General features: G+C 40.7%; 1 protein-coding gene across 4 annotated transcripts in view; it reads right to left on the minus strand.

Moving 5' to 3' along the window:
- Positions 1-17,750, minus strand: part of pde6a (phosphodiesterase 6A, cGMP-specific, rod, alpha) — a 106,140-nt gene that overhangs the window by 20,189 nt on the left and 68,201 nt on the right. For 3 of the 4 annotated variants that reach the window (XM_041797478.1, XM_041797480.1, XM_041797479.1), the window contains exons 22-23: positions 13,881-13,964; positions 13,489-13,657 (exon numbers count right to left, since the gene is read on the minus strand). In XM_041797478.1, the coding sequence (XP_041653412.1) occupies positions 13,489-13,657; positions 13,881-13,964 (253 nt within the window). Of the gene's footprint in view, positions 1-10,828; positions 13,211-13,488; positions 13,658-13,880; positions 13,965-17,750 lie in introns of those variants that run through there. The other variant, XM_041797481.1, reaches the window with a different exon arrangement.

The raw sequence follows: 17,750 nt of genomic DNA on the forward strand, positions 1-17,750 counted from the left end.
TCCAAGTTTAGTTGACTTTGCTTTCATATCAGTCTCCAGCTAATTTCATTCATTTAAATTAAAGAAAAAGAGTGAGATGAACGAGTAGAAAAAGAGGAGAGGAAAATATGGTGCAGCAGATGGTTTGAAGATCCAGACAATGGTCATCTGTTCTGCAGCAAAGCACAGTCTCAGCAAAGACTCCCTGCTACAGTCACATTATGTTTTTTAATACTTATTAGGAGATTTATTTACAGACTCTGTGTTGGAAATAAGTCTTTGGAACTTGTGACACTAGAAGACAGAATTTTGGACTTATATGGACTCAGCTGGTCAACTAGGATCAAACATACAAGCTCAAACTGTGGATGACTTAGGTTATTAATCAGACAAAAGATAAATTTGTGGAGGAAAGCTGACACCATGTCAAACGTCATGGAGGCGACCAAGAGAACAAGAACATACCTAATTAGAGCAGTGCCTTTACATGGATTCATCATTCATAGGTGATGTTTCACCAGACAAATGCATTTAAGTATTATGTTCCAGAGCATTTTCCATCCATCCATTATCCTTACTGCTCATCCCGTTCAGAGTAAAGGGGTAAGAACCAAGTGAAGCATGTTATGAATGATGAAATACAACCAAAAACTTCTGCTCTTGCTTTACATTTTGATTTTATGCATTGTTATTCTGGTGATGATCAAAAGAATTAGCTTGTGGATACAAGCAGCTGGAATGAAATAGCTCAGGAGGGTGGCATGCATTATAGGGTGAAGACCTCCGACATCCTGCATGAGTTTGGAGTAGAGCCTTTGCTTCATTGCATAGTAAGAGTCTGTTGAGGTAACCTTGTAAGCAGATGGATTGGCCAGATTCCATGATCATCATCAGGAAGATCCATCTTGCAAAGTGCTGATCTGAAATAATTGTGCCAGGTCAAAAAATGGACCTGACCAATCAGTGTTGTTTGAGAAGAATGGGGTGGTGGCCATGGGCTGGGTTTCGTGGTCAGGAAGCTGACAGCAATGGCTGCCGCCAGTGTGGTGATTAGCTTGGATATACAGTAGCAAGTATAGTGGAAGTTTTGTCAGTGTTCAGCCATATTACTTTATTAAATCCAAAGTATTGAGCCACACTGAAAGCTTTTCTTGGCAGAGATGTTTCTAGCACTTCCTCTGACCAGCCTAAGCATGAGTTTTGTTCACCAACAGCTCCACCATAAAAATGCCTGTCAGGCTCAGGTTCCTACCAGAGCTACACGTTATATTCACATAGTTATAACCTGACACGCCAGACGGATTTGTTTCACACATCCATCTGGAAAACCTCTCATAGACAGCGTTTGGGAAAGGGCAGGGCCTTTGAAAAAAAACTTGGAGGTTGATTGGATGAAGGTTCTGTGTGTCACATCTTTGTGAACCAATCAGAGCAACAAAACATGTGACCTCGTAGCCACTACAGAGGAGTAAACTCCATAGAGAGCTGCATAACGTGATCCATGACAACTGTAGACATGCCAGTACACTACTTGGGTTGTTTTTGAAAAGAAAACAACTCACTGCTGTTCTTTGTTCTTCTTTTAACAAAAAAATGTCATAAAGTTCTGTTAAGACTTATGCTTTAGCAGCATCCACGCTAATGTTTTCTGCCATAATTGCACCGGCCTCTTGTTGCTGCTTGCTTATGTCACAACTCCTCCATGCCCAAAAGTACTGCCCTTTGCCCAAACGGTTCAGACGCAAGCTTTGCAAGATGGATTCGCCAATGAGAAACACAGAAACAGGCGAATCCATCTGCTTTGCAAGGTTAGCATCTGCCAAAAATCAAGGTTCAGTTACTCTTTGGATTCCAATCTCTTTGAAATAAGGTTCATTTTCATAGTGTTGTACCTCAGTTATATTTCCACCCTGTACATTAACCTCAAAGTGTCCTGAGGCTGTAATTTTTAGTCAGGATGTGTACAGCAGTTACTTCACACTACATCAGTGTTTGTTGTTATATCACCAGATGCAGGTGTATTCACTGTGTTGCAGTTCTTGATTCTGCTGCTTTCTGCACACATCCTGCACATTGCTGGAGTTTTTGTATAAGCTTCTTAACCATCCTCATGAGAACTGCTGATCCAAGCAGCCTCAGACATCACACCTGCTAGAAACTGACATGATTTAGCACAGATTCCTGCATGTGCTGAGGAAAGTTGAGAAAAGAAATGATGAAAAAGACATATACACATCTATCTAATCTCATCTCTCACATTTCTACATGCTCTACAAATAGCTGGTGTTAATGTTCCCATATTTGGAGTTTGGGTGGTTTTCTCTTCATGTTAAGAGTTAAAGGAGCATCTGAAGAAAAAGTGTTGTTGAGGATTGTTTTAGTTTTCGCCTGTCAAAAATATTTACCAAGATAATCTCAATGTCATAATTAAAAACAGGGTATCTGTTGTTGTATCTCAAACAATTGTTGATTTCTACACATATTCTGATTATTGTTGGACTCATGATTTAATGGTTAATAGAAATACAGCAGTTTACCTTGTATTATCATGAGTTTAAGGGATTATGAGCATGGATTTAGGTAATTTTATGGCTTTTCAGACATCTGATGAATAAAACCCTTCATCTTATTACCAGTCTTAGATTTCAGAACTTCATTAACTCTATAATGGAGGGGTTAACTGCATGGTCATATTAGCACAGTAAACCCCACCACTCTAAACAGCAGAAGATATTGGGTAGTGATGTGCTGTTTTAAGGAGTTTATGAGGAGTTTATTATAATAACTGCAATCTTTCAGGTTTACATATGAAACAGTAAACCAGCATTTTCATTTCATGGATAAATTTCACAAAGTGAAGAAGAAAATAAATCTGAAAGAGGCCCTTCAGATGAGTGCTTCAAGTTACCTGCAAAGCATTTTGAGATCTCTAGCATCTAGAACAGCCGTTTTCCCTCATTTTGTAAAATTCGTCCATGAAATAACATTGGTGGTTTACTGGGCATATTTTCAAGTGCAGTTTTTATCCAATTGAGTCCTTATTAAATAGATAACATGTAGGCTGTGGAGGAGAGTGGAGGTGAGCAGTACGTCCTAGCATAGCTTAGAAATGTCTAGTGGGGCCACACCAGTACAGGGGCCAGAGTATCTAGGGTTGGGGGGATTAAAATTACATGTTTGTATGTGTACAGTGCCTATAAAAATATTCACCCCCTTATCCTTTTATTGATTCATGAATCAATATAATTTGGCTATTTTTTTTATTTATTTTTTTTTTACAAAAAAACACACACACACAAACACAAGAACTATTTGGAAGGCCCAGTCACCGGTTAATCAGTATTTCTGGATATATTACACCATGAAGACAAAAGAACACTCCAAGGAACTCAAAAAAAAAAAAAAAATGCTATTGAAAAGAAAACGTCAGGAAAGATGGGAAAAAATCTCCAAGGCTCTGAACATCCCCTAGAGTTCAGATAAATCCATCATCAAGAAATGAAGGGATATGGAAAATGTGTAAATCTGCCTAGATCAGGCCGTCCTCACACACACATATGACTACTCTGAAGGAATTCCAAGCTTCAGCAGCTGATATGGGAGAGACTCTGCAGATAACAACTGTTGGCTGGGTTCTTCACCAGTCAGAGCTTTATGGGAGAGTGGCAAAGAGAAAGCTCAGATTAAATCTAGACTAGAGTTCACCAAAAGACATGTTGGAGCCAAACACAGACAACAAACACTTCACTTCACCACAAACACACCAACCACACTGTGAAGCACGGTGGTGGCAACATCATGCTGTGGGGTTGCTTCTCAGCAGCAGGCCCTGGAAGGCTTACAAAGGTAGAGGGTAAAATTAATGCGGCCAAATATTATTTTTCCTGCAAGACAAAGACCTGAAGCTTACAGAGAAAGCTACACAGAAATGATTTAAAGACAACAAGGATAATGTTCTGGAGTGGTTGAGTCAAAGCTCAGACCTTAATCTAATGATCTGTGGCTGGACTTGAAAAGGGCTCTTCACATTCTATTCATGTGCAACCTGACAGAGCTTGAGCAGTTTTGCAAAGAAGAATGGAGTAAAATTGCAGTGTCCAGATGTGCATCTATCAAGACTCAGTGCTGTGATTGCAGCCAAAGGTGACTCTACTAAATACTGACTTGAAGGGGCTGAGAATTTATGCAGTCACTTATTCTGCATGACATGTTTCTTATTTGACATTAGTTTGTGGAAATCTGTTTTCATGAGAGGTTTTAATGATGAAATTATAATGACCATGATTGAGTTATAAAATCAATAAAAGGGTAAAACAGCCAAAGGGGAAGAACACTTTTCATATGCTCTGTACGCATGCCAAAGCAAAGTTCACCAAACCCCTACATCTGGTGGCCCAGTTACATTTTTGAGGGACAACCAGTCATGTCTGCAACAAAGATATGACAGTAAAATTCACTACATTTGGTTTTACATTTTTGGAATGCAAAAGGTTAAGTGGCCAGCAAAGGCAGCCAGACAGCAATGGATGCATGCTCTTTGTTTTTCCATAATGAAAAACTTGCATCATTTTCAGAAATACTGCATGAAAGTGCAGATGTAAAAATTGTAGAAATTCTTAACAAATGCATTGACCAAACACACTACAAACAGATAAATGTCTTAAATGAAAATTTTTCAGGTCCTTAAGGATGCTCAATGGGAAATTATTAACTATTGTATTGATAGTAAAGACAGCAAGTACACAGGGAGACAGTTTTTGTAAAAAAAAAAAAAAAAAATACAGCAAACAGGACTGTGGATTCTGACAGGTCAGCCTCTAACTGAGCTAACAACACTAACTGAGCTTTGTCTGACACATCCCTCTGCCTGGTGTCAGAGCCAGACACCCTCCTCACTGCTCTGTTCATTATAAACTAAAAATACAAACATGTCAGTGTGAACCTGTGATGCAGAGTTTCCAGTCTGTTGCAGTGGAAAGGCAAAGTAAGAGCAACCCTGAAAATTCAAATAGATTAATCAATTAAACATTTATTTCTGCAGCAGAAATTTAACATCATAAGAAGTGGCTTCTCTCAGATATTACCCACCAATAACTAGCATATAAGTTAGTCTTCTTATAATGTCTTTTGTAAAAATAGCAGTGGCACCAGTCTGCTTATTTTTCGTGGAGGGGGTTCCCAAACTTTTGTTTGCATGTTTGCAACTGCACTAACCTTGCAAAGCAGATGGATTTGTCCGTATCCGTGTTTCTCACTGGCGAATCCATCTTGCAAAGCTCCCATCTGAACAGTTTGGGCCCAGTTAGAAAGTGACAGGACCAATCAGCGTCAAGGGACAGTACTTTCGGGTGCAGCAGAGTCGTGACGTAAGCAAGCAGCAACAAGAGGCCGGTACAGATAGGGCGGAAGACATTAGCGTGGATGCTGCCAGCGCTTAACCTGACACGCCAGATGCGTTTGTTTCACACATCCATCTGGGAAAGCTTCAATAGGAAACGTTTGAGAAAAGGCAGAGGATTTGATAAAAACTCTGAGTGTGATTTGATGAACATTCTGTCTGTCACATGTTTACGGGCCAATCAGAGCAACAAAACACGTGACGTAGCTGCTATCGAGCTGTGCGTGCGCAGCTACAAGGAATAATGCAAAACATGGCGACTATGGACATGTAAGTACTCAACTTTTGTCGTTTTTGAAAAGACAATAACTCACTGCTGTTCTTTGTTTTTCTTTTAATGAAGAAATGTTGTCAAGTTCTGATTAAACTGGCGCTTTAGCAGCATCCATGCTAATCTCTTCCTCCATAACTGCACCAACCTCTTGCTGCTGCTTGTTTACGTCATGACTCTGCCGTGCCTGAAAGTGCTGCCCCTCGTTGCTGATTGGTCCTGTCACTTTCTAGCCAGTCCCAAACAGTTCAGATGGGAGCTTATCAAGATGGATTAGCGGGTGAAAAACACGGAGATGGGCATATCATCTGCATTGTAAGGTTGGCCAGTGCTAGTTTTACTAGAACTTGATGACATTTCTTTGTTAAAAGAAGAACAAAGAACAGCAGTGAGTTGTTTTCTTTTCAAAAATGACAACAGCAGTGGTGTACTGGCATGTCTACAGTCACCATGCTCCACGTTATGCAGTTCTCTATGGAGTTTACTCCTCAGTAGCAGCTAAGTCACACGTTTTGTTGCTGTAATTGGCCTGCAAAGATGTGACGGACAGAATGTTCACCCTCCAAGTTTTTTTTTTTTTTTTTTTCCCAAAGGCTCTGCTGTTTCCCAAACACTGTCTATGGGAGGTTTACCAGATGGACGTGTGAAACAAATCCGTCCGGTGTGTCAAGTTACAACTGCTCATGATTGGTGCAAATTCTTTTGTGGATGTGGTGCAAAAATGGGACAAATAGCAGGTGCTAATTTTGCATAAATCATGGTGCTATTAGTGATAACACTCCATTCTTTGTTGCTCTGGCCCCACATCTGTGAAATACAGACAAAGGTTTGGTAGCCGTTGTAAAAGACATCCCAAATGCATCATAAATAATGCTTGTGTTGAATCTGGCATTCATTGCATTTGTCTTTTGTGTGTTATGACAGTCTTTTTGTACTATCAGGTGTTAAAAATGTCCCCTCGTGAATGAGGTGTCAAACACAATAACCATCTATGCAAGTTAAAGATACACAGTGAAAACTGACTGTTAGGGATTTAAAAATCCATCAACTTGTGCTGGAAATAATGTAGAGTTCCAGTCCTAGATATATTTGTGCTTCAACACCAAAAAGCATTTACTGCGAGTTGTCAGTTTTTTTGTTGAGATAAGACCATGGGGTAAATGCTAGATATGACACATTCAGCAGTTCATTACAAAATGCTGATGAAAGTACACTGCTGAGGAAAAAAAATCCTGAGAAAACCAGTCAAGTGACTTCCTCTGCTTAGAAACTGCAGCCGATCCATGCATAGGCGTCCTATAAATAGTCCTGCATCGCTCTCTCGGCTGTGGCTCGCAGGCTCGGAGCTCTGCAGTCACGACTGCCCCCGATCTGCTGCTACAATGAAGCTGAAGCTCTCTTCCTGTAGGCTCACTGGATGCACTGCAGCTGCTTCTCTCCCTCTCACTCTCTTTCTGCAGTCACGGGTTAGCTCTGCGTCACAGTAGAGCTTTGCGAGCTCCGCTGATCATCACAGCCATATACGGCAATCCTTTGAGCTCCCAGCATGCCCTTACGTCATGGAGACTTACGTCATACAGCAGTGACGACACACTTAGATTATGTATCCATGCTATTATTAAATTACTACAGCGTGTGAGGCAGGGAGGGAGGGGCCATGATGAATTTAGCTCATGTCCTGCTCCCCCATCGAGACTCCAGTGGCGATCTATTTTCATTATCTCACTCTGGCATCATGTTGTGTTTTGTAAGAGTATTATGTATGGCCCTATAGGAGAAAATTACCCAAAATGCACAAACAAAAATGCAGGCACATGATTGGTGAAGATGACTAAAGCCCATACCTTGTCTGCTGTTGTGTAAGTCCTTTTTAATGCATGTTTTCTGCAGAAATGCTGCATTAAGACTGCAGAATTATCTCTTTCGTAAAAGAACATGACCAAGGTTTCTCTCATTTAAGTTCAAAGTAGTTCCTAAAGCTGTTTCCGTTCTATATTTCCATGTTTACTTTGAAGTTTAGCATCTTTTTGCCCTGAAAATCTATTTGTTTTCCCCAGAACTCACTTGAAAGTTTACCCTTACTTCATCTTCAGGGTGAGCTTCAAACCAAACAAATAAAAGTGTAAAGGTTTAGACGTTTATAAAAAGGTTAGAGCTTTAAAGATATACATGTTGGGTGTTCAAATGTAAAACACTACTGCCATTTAAAACTTCTGCAGTAACTTCTGAGTTAAGTCATGTGTCTGAACCCTTCCGCATTATCAAAATATGTGTGTGTGAACACTGTGTGTGTGTCACACCAAGCATGGAGAAGAGAAGGAAGAGCCAAGAATTGTTTGAGGACTTAAGAAGCAAAATTGTGGAAAAATATGAACAATCTCATGGTTACAAGACCATCTCCAGAGATCTTTACATTCTTTGACATTGTTCACTGTGCGTAATAGAGTGGTGCAGTCGTGACGTTATTTTGCAGGCAAACCCGGAAGTTTGCGTAGCATGGGTTCCCTCTGCATCAAGCCAATGGTATATGCCATGGAACTGTGGCTAATCTCCCTGGATGTGGACGGAAGAGAAAAAATGAAAAAAGAATGCAACGCAGGATAGTTGGAATGGTGGATAAACATCCTCAGTCAACTTCCACACAAATTCCGGCTGTCCTGCAGACTCAGGGTGCAAAAGTGTCAGCTCAGACCATACGTCGTCATCTGAATGAGATAAAGCGCTATGGCAGGAGACCGAGGAGAACCCCACTGCTGACAAAGAGACATAAAAAAGCCAGACTGGAGTTTGCAAAAATGTACCTGAGTAAGCCTCAATCCTTCTGGGAGAACATTTTGTGGACAGATGAGACTAAGGTAGAGCTTTTTGGAAAAGCACGTCATTCTACTGTTTACAGAAAACAGAATGAGGCCTACAAAGAAGAGAACACAGTACCTACAGTCAAACATGGTGGAGGTTCAAAGATGTTTTGGGGTTGTTTTGTTGCCTCTGGCACTGGGTGCCTTGACTGTGTGCAAGGAATCATGAAATCTGGAGAAGGTCAAAAGATTTTGGGCTGCAATGTAGGGCCTAGTGTAAGAGAGCTGGGTCTGTGTCAGAGGTCATGGGTGTTCCAGCAGGACAATGACCCCAAACATACCTCAAAAAGCACCAAGAAATGGTTGGAGACAAAGTGCTAGAGAGTTCTGAAGTGGCCAGCAATGAGTCTGGATCTAAATCCTATTGAACACCTATGGAGAGATTTCATAATTGCTTCTGCAAGAAGGCACCCTTCAAATCTGAGAGATCTGGAGCAGTTTGCAAAAGAAGAGCATTCCAAAATTCCAGTTGAGAGGTTTAAGAAGCTTGTTGATGGTTATAGGAAGATATTGGTTTCAGTTATTTTTTCCCAAGGGTGTGCAACCAAATATTAAGAAAGCAGGTTTTTACGGGTTTGTAGGTTAGCTAGGAGGGTACCTGAGGAGATGGGGCATGGGCCTGGTGCAGCCCTGGAGGATGGCTAGAGCAGTGGAACACCAAGACTGACGCGGTGAAGTGCCGAACTGGTATGTGCTCCCACACCTGACCTGACCTGAGTGGTTCCCAACTATTTTTCTGTCTGCCCCCCTTACTCAACTGTATTTGTTTTCATTTTGAACATTCCATCCATAATAGGGATTAGGGAAACACAAATTTTCAGGAAAAAAATGTAAAATTCTCAAAACTATAAAGTTAATTTATTAGGAAAAAAAATAAGACATTTTTTTTTTACTTTAAAAGTTGTAAATGTACAGCAGCCAAAATTAGTTTATTTTAAATTATGTCAAAAAGTATAAAAAAGAAAAAAGAAACACCCTTTGTTTTCAATCTGGTTTTCTTTAAATTTTTGACTTCACACTGTTGTATGTATATGATTTTCTTTAAAAGATAAAAAATTTTGAGTTTTGAATGACAAATAAAGTACTTTTTTAACTCATAAATGCTCAGTCTTTTCCTGAAAATTTAAGGTTTTTTTAAAAACAGTTAAATTTAAAGTATGTTTTCTTTTAAACATACAACTTTATCATCTAAAAGAGGTGCGTTACTACCCCCGATATTTTGATTTTTTCCTCCAAAATTTTAAAATTCTCTTTATTTATCTTTTAGGGTGGCTTTAACACAGTGTCATACACTATGTGTGCCTTTAATTTTGATAACTTCATAGCAGCCATGGTCCCACTCCCCCATTAAATCTTTGGCATGCCTCTAGGGGTGCCCAGACCCCTGGTTTGGAACCTGTAAAAGATGACTTAAATTGTGGAACAACACATGACATCGTTTGTTACAATCATAAAAGTTGTCAAACTCAAAGGCTTACATAGCAACATAGCAGCCTAAAAACTAATACTATAAAAAGGTGCAACGGAATTATGAACAAAAATACATGTCTTAACTCCAAATACTGAATTACAGAAAAAACCATGCTGTCGCTTTATTGCTTTCTCCCTGCACAGAATCATTTCTAATCTTATGTCGGATATCTTCTGTAAATCTGTGTTTAATTTTCCCAGTACTTTACTTTGGGGGTAAAACAGTAAATTCACTGGAAAAAAATTCATGCTGTGAAAAACTGTGTTTTGGGGATGAAAGCCTTTTTTTCCTGCCTAAAATTGATGCACAGAGACTTGCAGTGGGGTTCCTATTTTTGGGGTAAATACACCGAGGCACAACACTGGCCGGCTCCTGCATGCTGCTGTCAGTCAAATGCTCGCTGGGTTGTAAATCCTCACGGTTGAGAAGAGTGCAAAACTTTTCCAAACAAATTCTCTAGGGAATTGATTTAAAGTGCAGTGAGAGTTCAGCAAACATGCAGAGAAAGTGTGCCAACTGTGTCTTAGAAGTTAAATGCTGAGAGAAGTGCATTCAAATGTGCTGTTGCTGTAAAAACTCGTTCTGCATAAACAGAATGTAACAATGAAATACTCACAGCTACTTTTTAACAGAACAATAGAACTACTCAGATGTGGATGCAGAGGACAATAATGCTGAGGTGAACACAACAGAAACACAATCACACTATATGCCTTAAGAAAATAAATCAAAACAACCAGCCATCTACTCATTTGACATTTAACTACCTACAGATCACATTTTGAGAATTACGGCAATACATTTTGTGTGAAAGGTGAGAAACAAGTACACAGAGTTGAAATTTTGCCTTTAATAATATGTAAATGTTCCCAATCTGACAGGATTTGCAAGCTTTTGCAATAAGCCCTACATTCAGAGACTGACATGAAAGTTATGGAAAAAACAGTCCGATAAGCACACTTAGTAGTTTCTATAAAGTACACAACTGTACTGAGCAGCACAAAACCTGCTGATAAAAATAAAACTTTAGAACATAAAATATTCTGTATAAGCAGAATTTATGCAACTAATATATACTTTTGTTACAAGGATATAAATTCTGTCTGACAGTAATTCTGTCAAAATATGTGTGTCTACACATGTATGGAAAATGACAATAACATATTAGATTATCATTCTATAATGAAAATGTCAAATAAGTATGTATTAAAACTATTTATGTGTGGACCATCAGATCATGCTCTGCTGTAATACTCTGCTGCAGTTGATATTGAGAGTGTTGCAAAGTAAGGAGTGGGAATGCACTCTGTTAAACAAAGATCCAAAAATCTGGAAATAAGATGAACTTGTATAAAACACAGTTTTTAGCTGTGTAATGAAAAGGGTTGTGTGCATAGTGTGTGGCCATGTGGCCAGCAGTGTACTCTGAATGCAAACAAAAATTCTAGTTGCATTATTGGGGGTGTTAACTGTGGCTGCACTTGGAGTCATGAAAGTGCATGTCTCAGTATTATACTGTATACTTGTAAATGGAATGAAGCAGACTTTTCAGCTGGGAGAAAGAGTTCACACGGGAACAGCATGTCAACAGCAGATTATGCTCCTTTTTGGGGTTGATTTGATATCAATTTTGGCATGAATCCATGATTCTATCGCTTTCAAGGGTGAGTACATTATGAAGTTAAAGGTTAATGGTTGCTACAAAGAATCTGTGTTTCCATGTAAAATTCTTTGGTTTTCCACCTCAAAAGTTAACTTTTCCTTATCAATAGTGCCGTTGAAGCTCTGGGACCCACTGAACTCCCAATGACCTTATGCTTGTGCTACAGGATGAAATTTAATGTTGATATAGTGATGATTTACAATGGGGATTCTGTGCATTGTGTTGTAATTTGAAGTCAACCAGATACTTTGCATGTTTTTCTGGCAGTTTCGATCGGTCTGCTCTATGTGGAATTGTGCAGTTTGACAGCGGCCAGCACTGAAAATAGGGCTGCTGTGTATCTCCAACAAAGCAGAGCAGAGTGGTGCTTCAGGGATGTGCCGGACTGGGCTGAGGGTGGGCTGTGTAAGTGCTCTGATTGAACAAAGAAGAACTATTTCTCTGCAGCGTGCTTTAACGGCAGATCGCAATGCAGCCACTGTATGTGGAAATTGAAGATCTGATTAGTTGATAATTTTCAGAATCTAAGGTTCTAATTTTTCATGACGGATTTGATGGTGAGTCCTGGTGAGAACAACTGCTCTAGAGCATAGCATGCATGGGCAGCTGCAGGTCTGTAAGTAAGATTTGCAGAAATGCCGCAAAAATTGTAACTGTTGGGATGCATCAGTGCAATGGTTCAACACCGGTATTTACATGAGCCTTGTTGACAAACATCAGCCATCAGCAAATAATGTTGCATGGACAAATATGTGTAAGCACTGTTTATCTGTTGTTTCCAGCCAATGTAATGCTGAAGTCTAACCTAACTGCTAATCAAATAAGAGAATGTTTTAACCTGGCGGAGGAAGCCATCTTCACCACTTGGAGCAACGTTCCCACTAGCCTCCTGGAAACATTTGCATCAAGCACGCCCAAACGATTTTTTGAGAGGGTTTTCAGTGTTTTTTGAGCTATGGTCCTCAACTTTTGATCAGCTAATGAACAGCCTTCAGTTTAATTTTTTTTTTTAAAATAAATTGGTTACTCATTTTTTTTCTGTCTCACTCCCATTTCTTATTTTTGCATTTTGAAGCTCTACTTAGAACCTTCCTAAGATCCAACAGTGCGAAATGCTAATTCTTGCAATTTTTCAACTGGTCTTAAGATTTTGATCGGGAGTGTAAATTTATCTAAAGGCCTCTAAAAATGCACAAGCAGCCTGTAATACTGTCTTCTGGTGTTCTTGTTAGACTGTGGCTGAAGCATTAGACAGTGAAGTTTCATAAAAACAGCTGTACAGTCTGAAATCAAAGTGCATCAAATTAGCAACACAGTTTTCATGTTTAGACAGGAGAAAGCAGTATAAAGGGAACAGGAAAAGAGAGAAGGATAGATATCAGAGCTTGCAACAGTTGGACACTATTCTTACAGTGAGATATTTGCTCAGAGTGAACTGTTCACAAAGGAAATAAAAGTAAAGATCTTTGAGGGAGGCTGGTGTTGGACCACAATAATGTTGCATGCAGCTTGGTACTGCTGTAGCATCTCTAGCTGAGAGAACAAGTCTTTGAAGACTGGGCTGCACTTGCTGCGGGAGGAAAGAAGGAAAAAACAAAGAAAAGAGAAGTGGAAGAAAACAGAAAAGAGAAAGGAAGTTATTTTTCTTTAATTTAAGGAAGAAAAAGTTTGTTTTATGTTTGTTTCTTCGCCCATATGTATGAATTTACCCAGCAGCAGCTTTAGCATAAATTTTTGCACTTGAATTTACCCCAAACTTGGCACATGGACTGTTTAGGCTCAGAGGCATTTACATCCCACATAAAACAGAAAAAGTTCTGCATTTCTGTGAGTGTTTACATTTCCTACCTTGTCTGGCTGCTGCAGCTCTCTCAGCCCCTGCCTCCTTGGCTTTCTTGGCCTCCTCCAGTGCTGCCATTTTGGCGTCGTGCTCCTCCTTCAGGGCGTTCCACTCCTTCCTGTTGTTCAGCAGGCGGTCCAGCATGGGGGTGATCTCCACATGGAAACGACTGAACTCCTGGGGAGGTTGAAAATCAATGAATATCAAATCACAATCAAATCAACGCAGCTCTGTTACATTAAACGGGTTAACATAAATCAAATCATATCAGTGAAATACTGACTAATTATGGTACACAAAGCCATACAGCTGCATAGCTAAGATATTTTAAAAAGCTTCTTACAAACTGAAGGATGTTAGTTGTATTTGTGTGTGTGTTTTTGTGTGTGTATTGTCTGACCTTGTACACAAAAGAGCAGACAAAGTCAATGAAACCGCACTGCAGCTTTGGAAGCTCATCAGCTTTGTTTCTGTCCATCATTGGCTGAAAAAGAGAGAGAGAACAGGGTTTAAAACAGTCAACATCAGTAAACAGCCCTTGCATACAGGCTTATGACCATGTCCCGGGGAGGTCATGTGGGGGGCACTGCAGGAATATGGAGTTCCAGGGCCACTGTGGCATTCCATCAGCTCCCTGTATGATCAGTATGAAAATGGAGTTTGCATACTTGGCACAAAAGCAGACGTGTTCCCAATGCATGTTGGCCTCAAGGCGCACCCAGGGGAAGAAGGGTGTCTGATTCTGGAACCTCAGAAATCATCTCTGCTTATTGCAGATTCTGTGGTTCTGTTGGCTTCTTTAGCAGGGGACCTCCAGGAGGCACTGAGGTGGTTTGATACAGAGTGCAAAGCAGTCAAGATGAGGGTCAGCAGATAGGGTGAGGAGTGCAGACATCCAAAGGGAGATTTGCATTGAAAGGAGCTATTTGAGGTGACTTGGGCATCAGATTAGGATGCCTCCTGGGTGCCTCCCTTTGGAGGTCTTCTGGTCACATTAAACTGGGAGGAGACCTCAAGGCAGGCCCAGAACTCACTGTTGCTGGGGAGAGGGACATCTGGGTTGAGATGATTAGTTTGCTGCCACTGAGATGGGATGGGATGGGATGGATGGATGGATGGATGCACGGATGCATGGACGCATGGATGGATGCATGGACGGATGGATGTAGGGATGGATTGATGGACGCATGGATGGATGGATGCACTGATACATGGATGGATGGTAGCATGGATGGATGCATGGATGGATATATGCAAGGATGGATGGACACATGGATGAATGCATGAATTTATGGATGGATGGATGGACACTCCCTTGCTGTAAAGTATATTTATAATGAAAATTTGTAATAATCTAAGCCTTTTGCATCATCAGTGATTATCAGATGTAAATGACTGCATGGACATGACATTTGATCAGAAACTGAAACTGTAGTGGGCTGAAGTACGATTTTTCTCCCTCCCCTACACTCACATTGCTCCAACCCCAACTGGGCTTGAGCATAGATATCTCTTATGTGTATAAAAAGTGTTTGATCACACCTGTTAATTATTAAATTCAGGTGTTTCAGTCAGACCTGTTGCCACAGGTGTATAAAATCAAGCATCTAACCATGCAGTCTCCATTTGCAAACATTTGTGATAGAAAATGGGTTGTTCTGAAGAGCTCAGTGACTTTAAGTGTGAAGTGTGGTGAAGTAGGGATAATCGTAAAAAGGCTGTTTTCAGAGTTTGTGCAAGGCCCAGTGAAGGCAAATCTTGATGCTTCAGCATGCTGAGACATTTTGGACAATATGCTTTCCAACTTTGTGGCAACAGTTTGGGGAAGATCGTTTTATATTCTTACATGACTGTGCCCCAGTGCACAAAGCAAGTACTATAAAGACACAGTTTGATGAGTTTGGTGTGGAAGGGTTTAACTTGCCTGTACAGAGCCCTGGCCTCAATCCAGTCAGGCCCCTGTGGGATGAACTGGAAAGGAAACTGCAAGCCAGGCCTTCTAGTCCAACATCAGTGCCTGACCTCATAAATGCAATGCGATACGACGATACGATACACTTTATTGGCCCCTTAGGGAAATTTGTCTTGGACTCCACAGAATGGATGGGCCTCCTCTACTCTTCTAAGAAGAGTAGAGGATGTTATAGCTGCCAAAGACGGGCAACTCTGCCGAATACTTTTTGCCATTATAGTGTATGTCTCCTAAAAATGACACATGCAAGATGTTGATTTCAAGAAGTGTGATCTTATAGTCAGCTGAATGGACAACAAAACAGAGAGCTTTACAGCAATTTTCCTCACTTTGTGGCTTATTTTGAGCTGTCTTGGTCAGTTATGAACGTCTGACACACTACCAGTAGACATCTAGAGGAATGGTTGTATTGATTATGCATCAAGCCCATGTTGCATGGTCATGCTTAAGTGAGTTGCTCATGCAAATGTACTGTGTCAAAACATACCTTTTCCACCTGTGCAAGGACCCCGGTAATGCACCATGTTTGAAAGCAGCATGAGGCAGTCAGCCTTAAAAAGGTCTCCTAAAAGTTGCTGGGAGTGAGCATTTTTCCAAAGACAAACATCATTTCCTTGTTATAACAGTAAAAGGACACACAAACTTAAGCTTGAACAAATGTAAAAATAACACATGATTCCCATAAGTAAACACCTCCACGCTGTACATTGTGTACCTGTGAGCACATGGGATTGTGAAAACCTGTCAGAGCTGTGACAAAGTTCACCATGGCTGTAATTGCTGGCAAAATTGCCCACCTACATTTCCTGATAAAACTGCTCAAGTGTTGCAACCTCTGCTTTGTCTCTTCTTTTTTCTTGTTGGACTACAGTGAGTCACAGAATCGACTGCTGGGAAAATACAAACTGATCAAAATGAAAAGTTCTCCCTGCTGACACAGATGCTATTAAATTCAGAGCGGTGTGAGGTGAGAGAGTGTGGGATGGTGCTTCTCGCACTTCAAGTGTCTCAAGGACAGGAGGGGATGAAACGGAGCGAGGGGAGAGGGACACAGAGAGAGAGCCAGGGGAAGGTACGGTCGGCTGGGTGAGGGCCACAGTGCCCGCTCTTTCTGTATCAGTGCTCCACATAATGGCCTGTACATCGCTCCACACCGCCGCCACAGGGAACTAAATCTGTCTTTTCATTTTGTCTTCCTGCTGCGATCCTGTCTCTCATCGTGTCCTTCCTGCTCTCCATCCTAAATTGAGGCCCTAAGGAGAGACTTGTCCTGCCTTAATTCCCATCATTCCTGTCCACCCACAAAATCCTCCCTCCACTCCTCTCCTCTCCACTTCTCAGACATTGGCTTCCTGGCACAGACTGGTTTAAAAAGAAATTGAACAGCTAGGACAAATTCAGGCACAACAAGAACTAATGTGCAGATTGCAACAATTCAAACTCACCTAAATGTATTTGTTTTAGGTTTATTGTGGGGCTTTGATGTATTTTTAAATCCATTTAACCCTTATTTAGTCTTGCAAGACCCAGTGAGATCACAGATCTTCTGCACGAGAGACTTAACCAAGAATGCCTGCAACACACAAATTCATAAACCCCCAATCAAAGTTTTTCACTAAGGATTTGAAGATGTCATGGGTAACTTTGGAACTAAGTTTTGCAGTTTAAAGAAGTAATGCACTTGAGTTTAGTTTCATCTGAACAAAGCTGTCCTTGATCAGAGTACATGCCCAAGATTTGTAAGAGCCTAGGGTTGCAGATGGCTAAGCAGTTAGGTCATGGCATGACCAATGTCTGTGGGTGGCACAGGTTTGAATCCAACCTGTGGCTTCTCTCATAACTGTTCTGACTCCATCCAATGTCTCAATTTCCAAAAACTTGTGTAGGCGTAGGTGCACAGTGGTAAATAACAGTGTCCTCAGCATAAAAAAAACATGAAGAATTTGGAATAATCTGTCCAAGGCAATAAACATACAAGTGGTCCCAAAAACTGAACCCTAAAGTACCGCTTTTTAAATCTGTAGAGCATCAAAGGTAATACCCTCTAGCTGAACAGCCTGTTTCTACCAATAACATCTTTAGCAAACTTTGTGGCAACAGTTTGGGGAAGATCATTTTATATTCCTACATGACTGTGCCCCAGTGCACAAAGCAAGAACAATAAAGACATGGTTTGATGAGTTTGGTGTGGAAGGGTTTAACTTGCCCATACTTGCCCTTGCCTCAATCCAATCAAGCCCCTGTGTGATGAACTGAAAAGGAAACTGCAAGCCAGGGCTTCTAGACCAATATCAATGC

Source organism: Cheilinus undulatus, linkage group 10 (assembly GCF_018320785.1).
Source record: "Cheilinus undulatus linkage group 10, ASM1832078v1, whole genome shotgun sequence".
In the NCBI taxonomy this organism is placed as follows: Eukaryota; Metazoa; Chordata; class Actinopteri; order Labriformes; family Labridae; genus Cheilinus; species Cheilinus undulatus.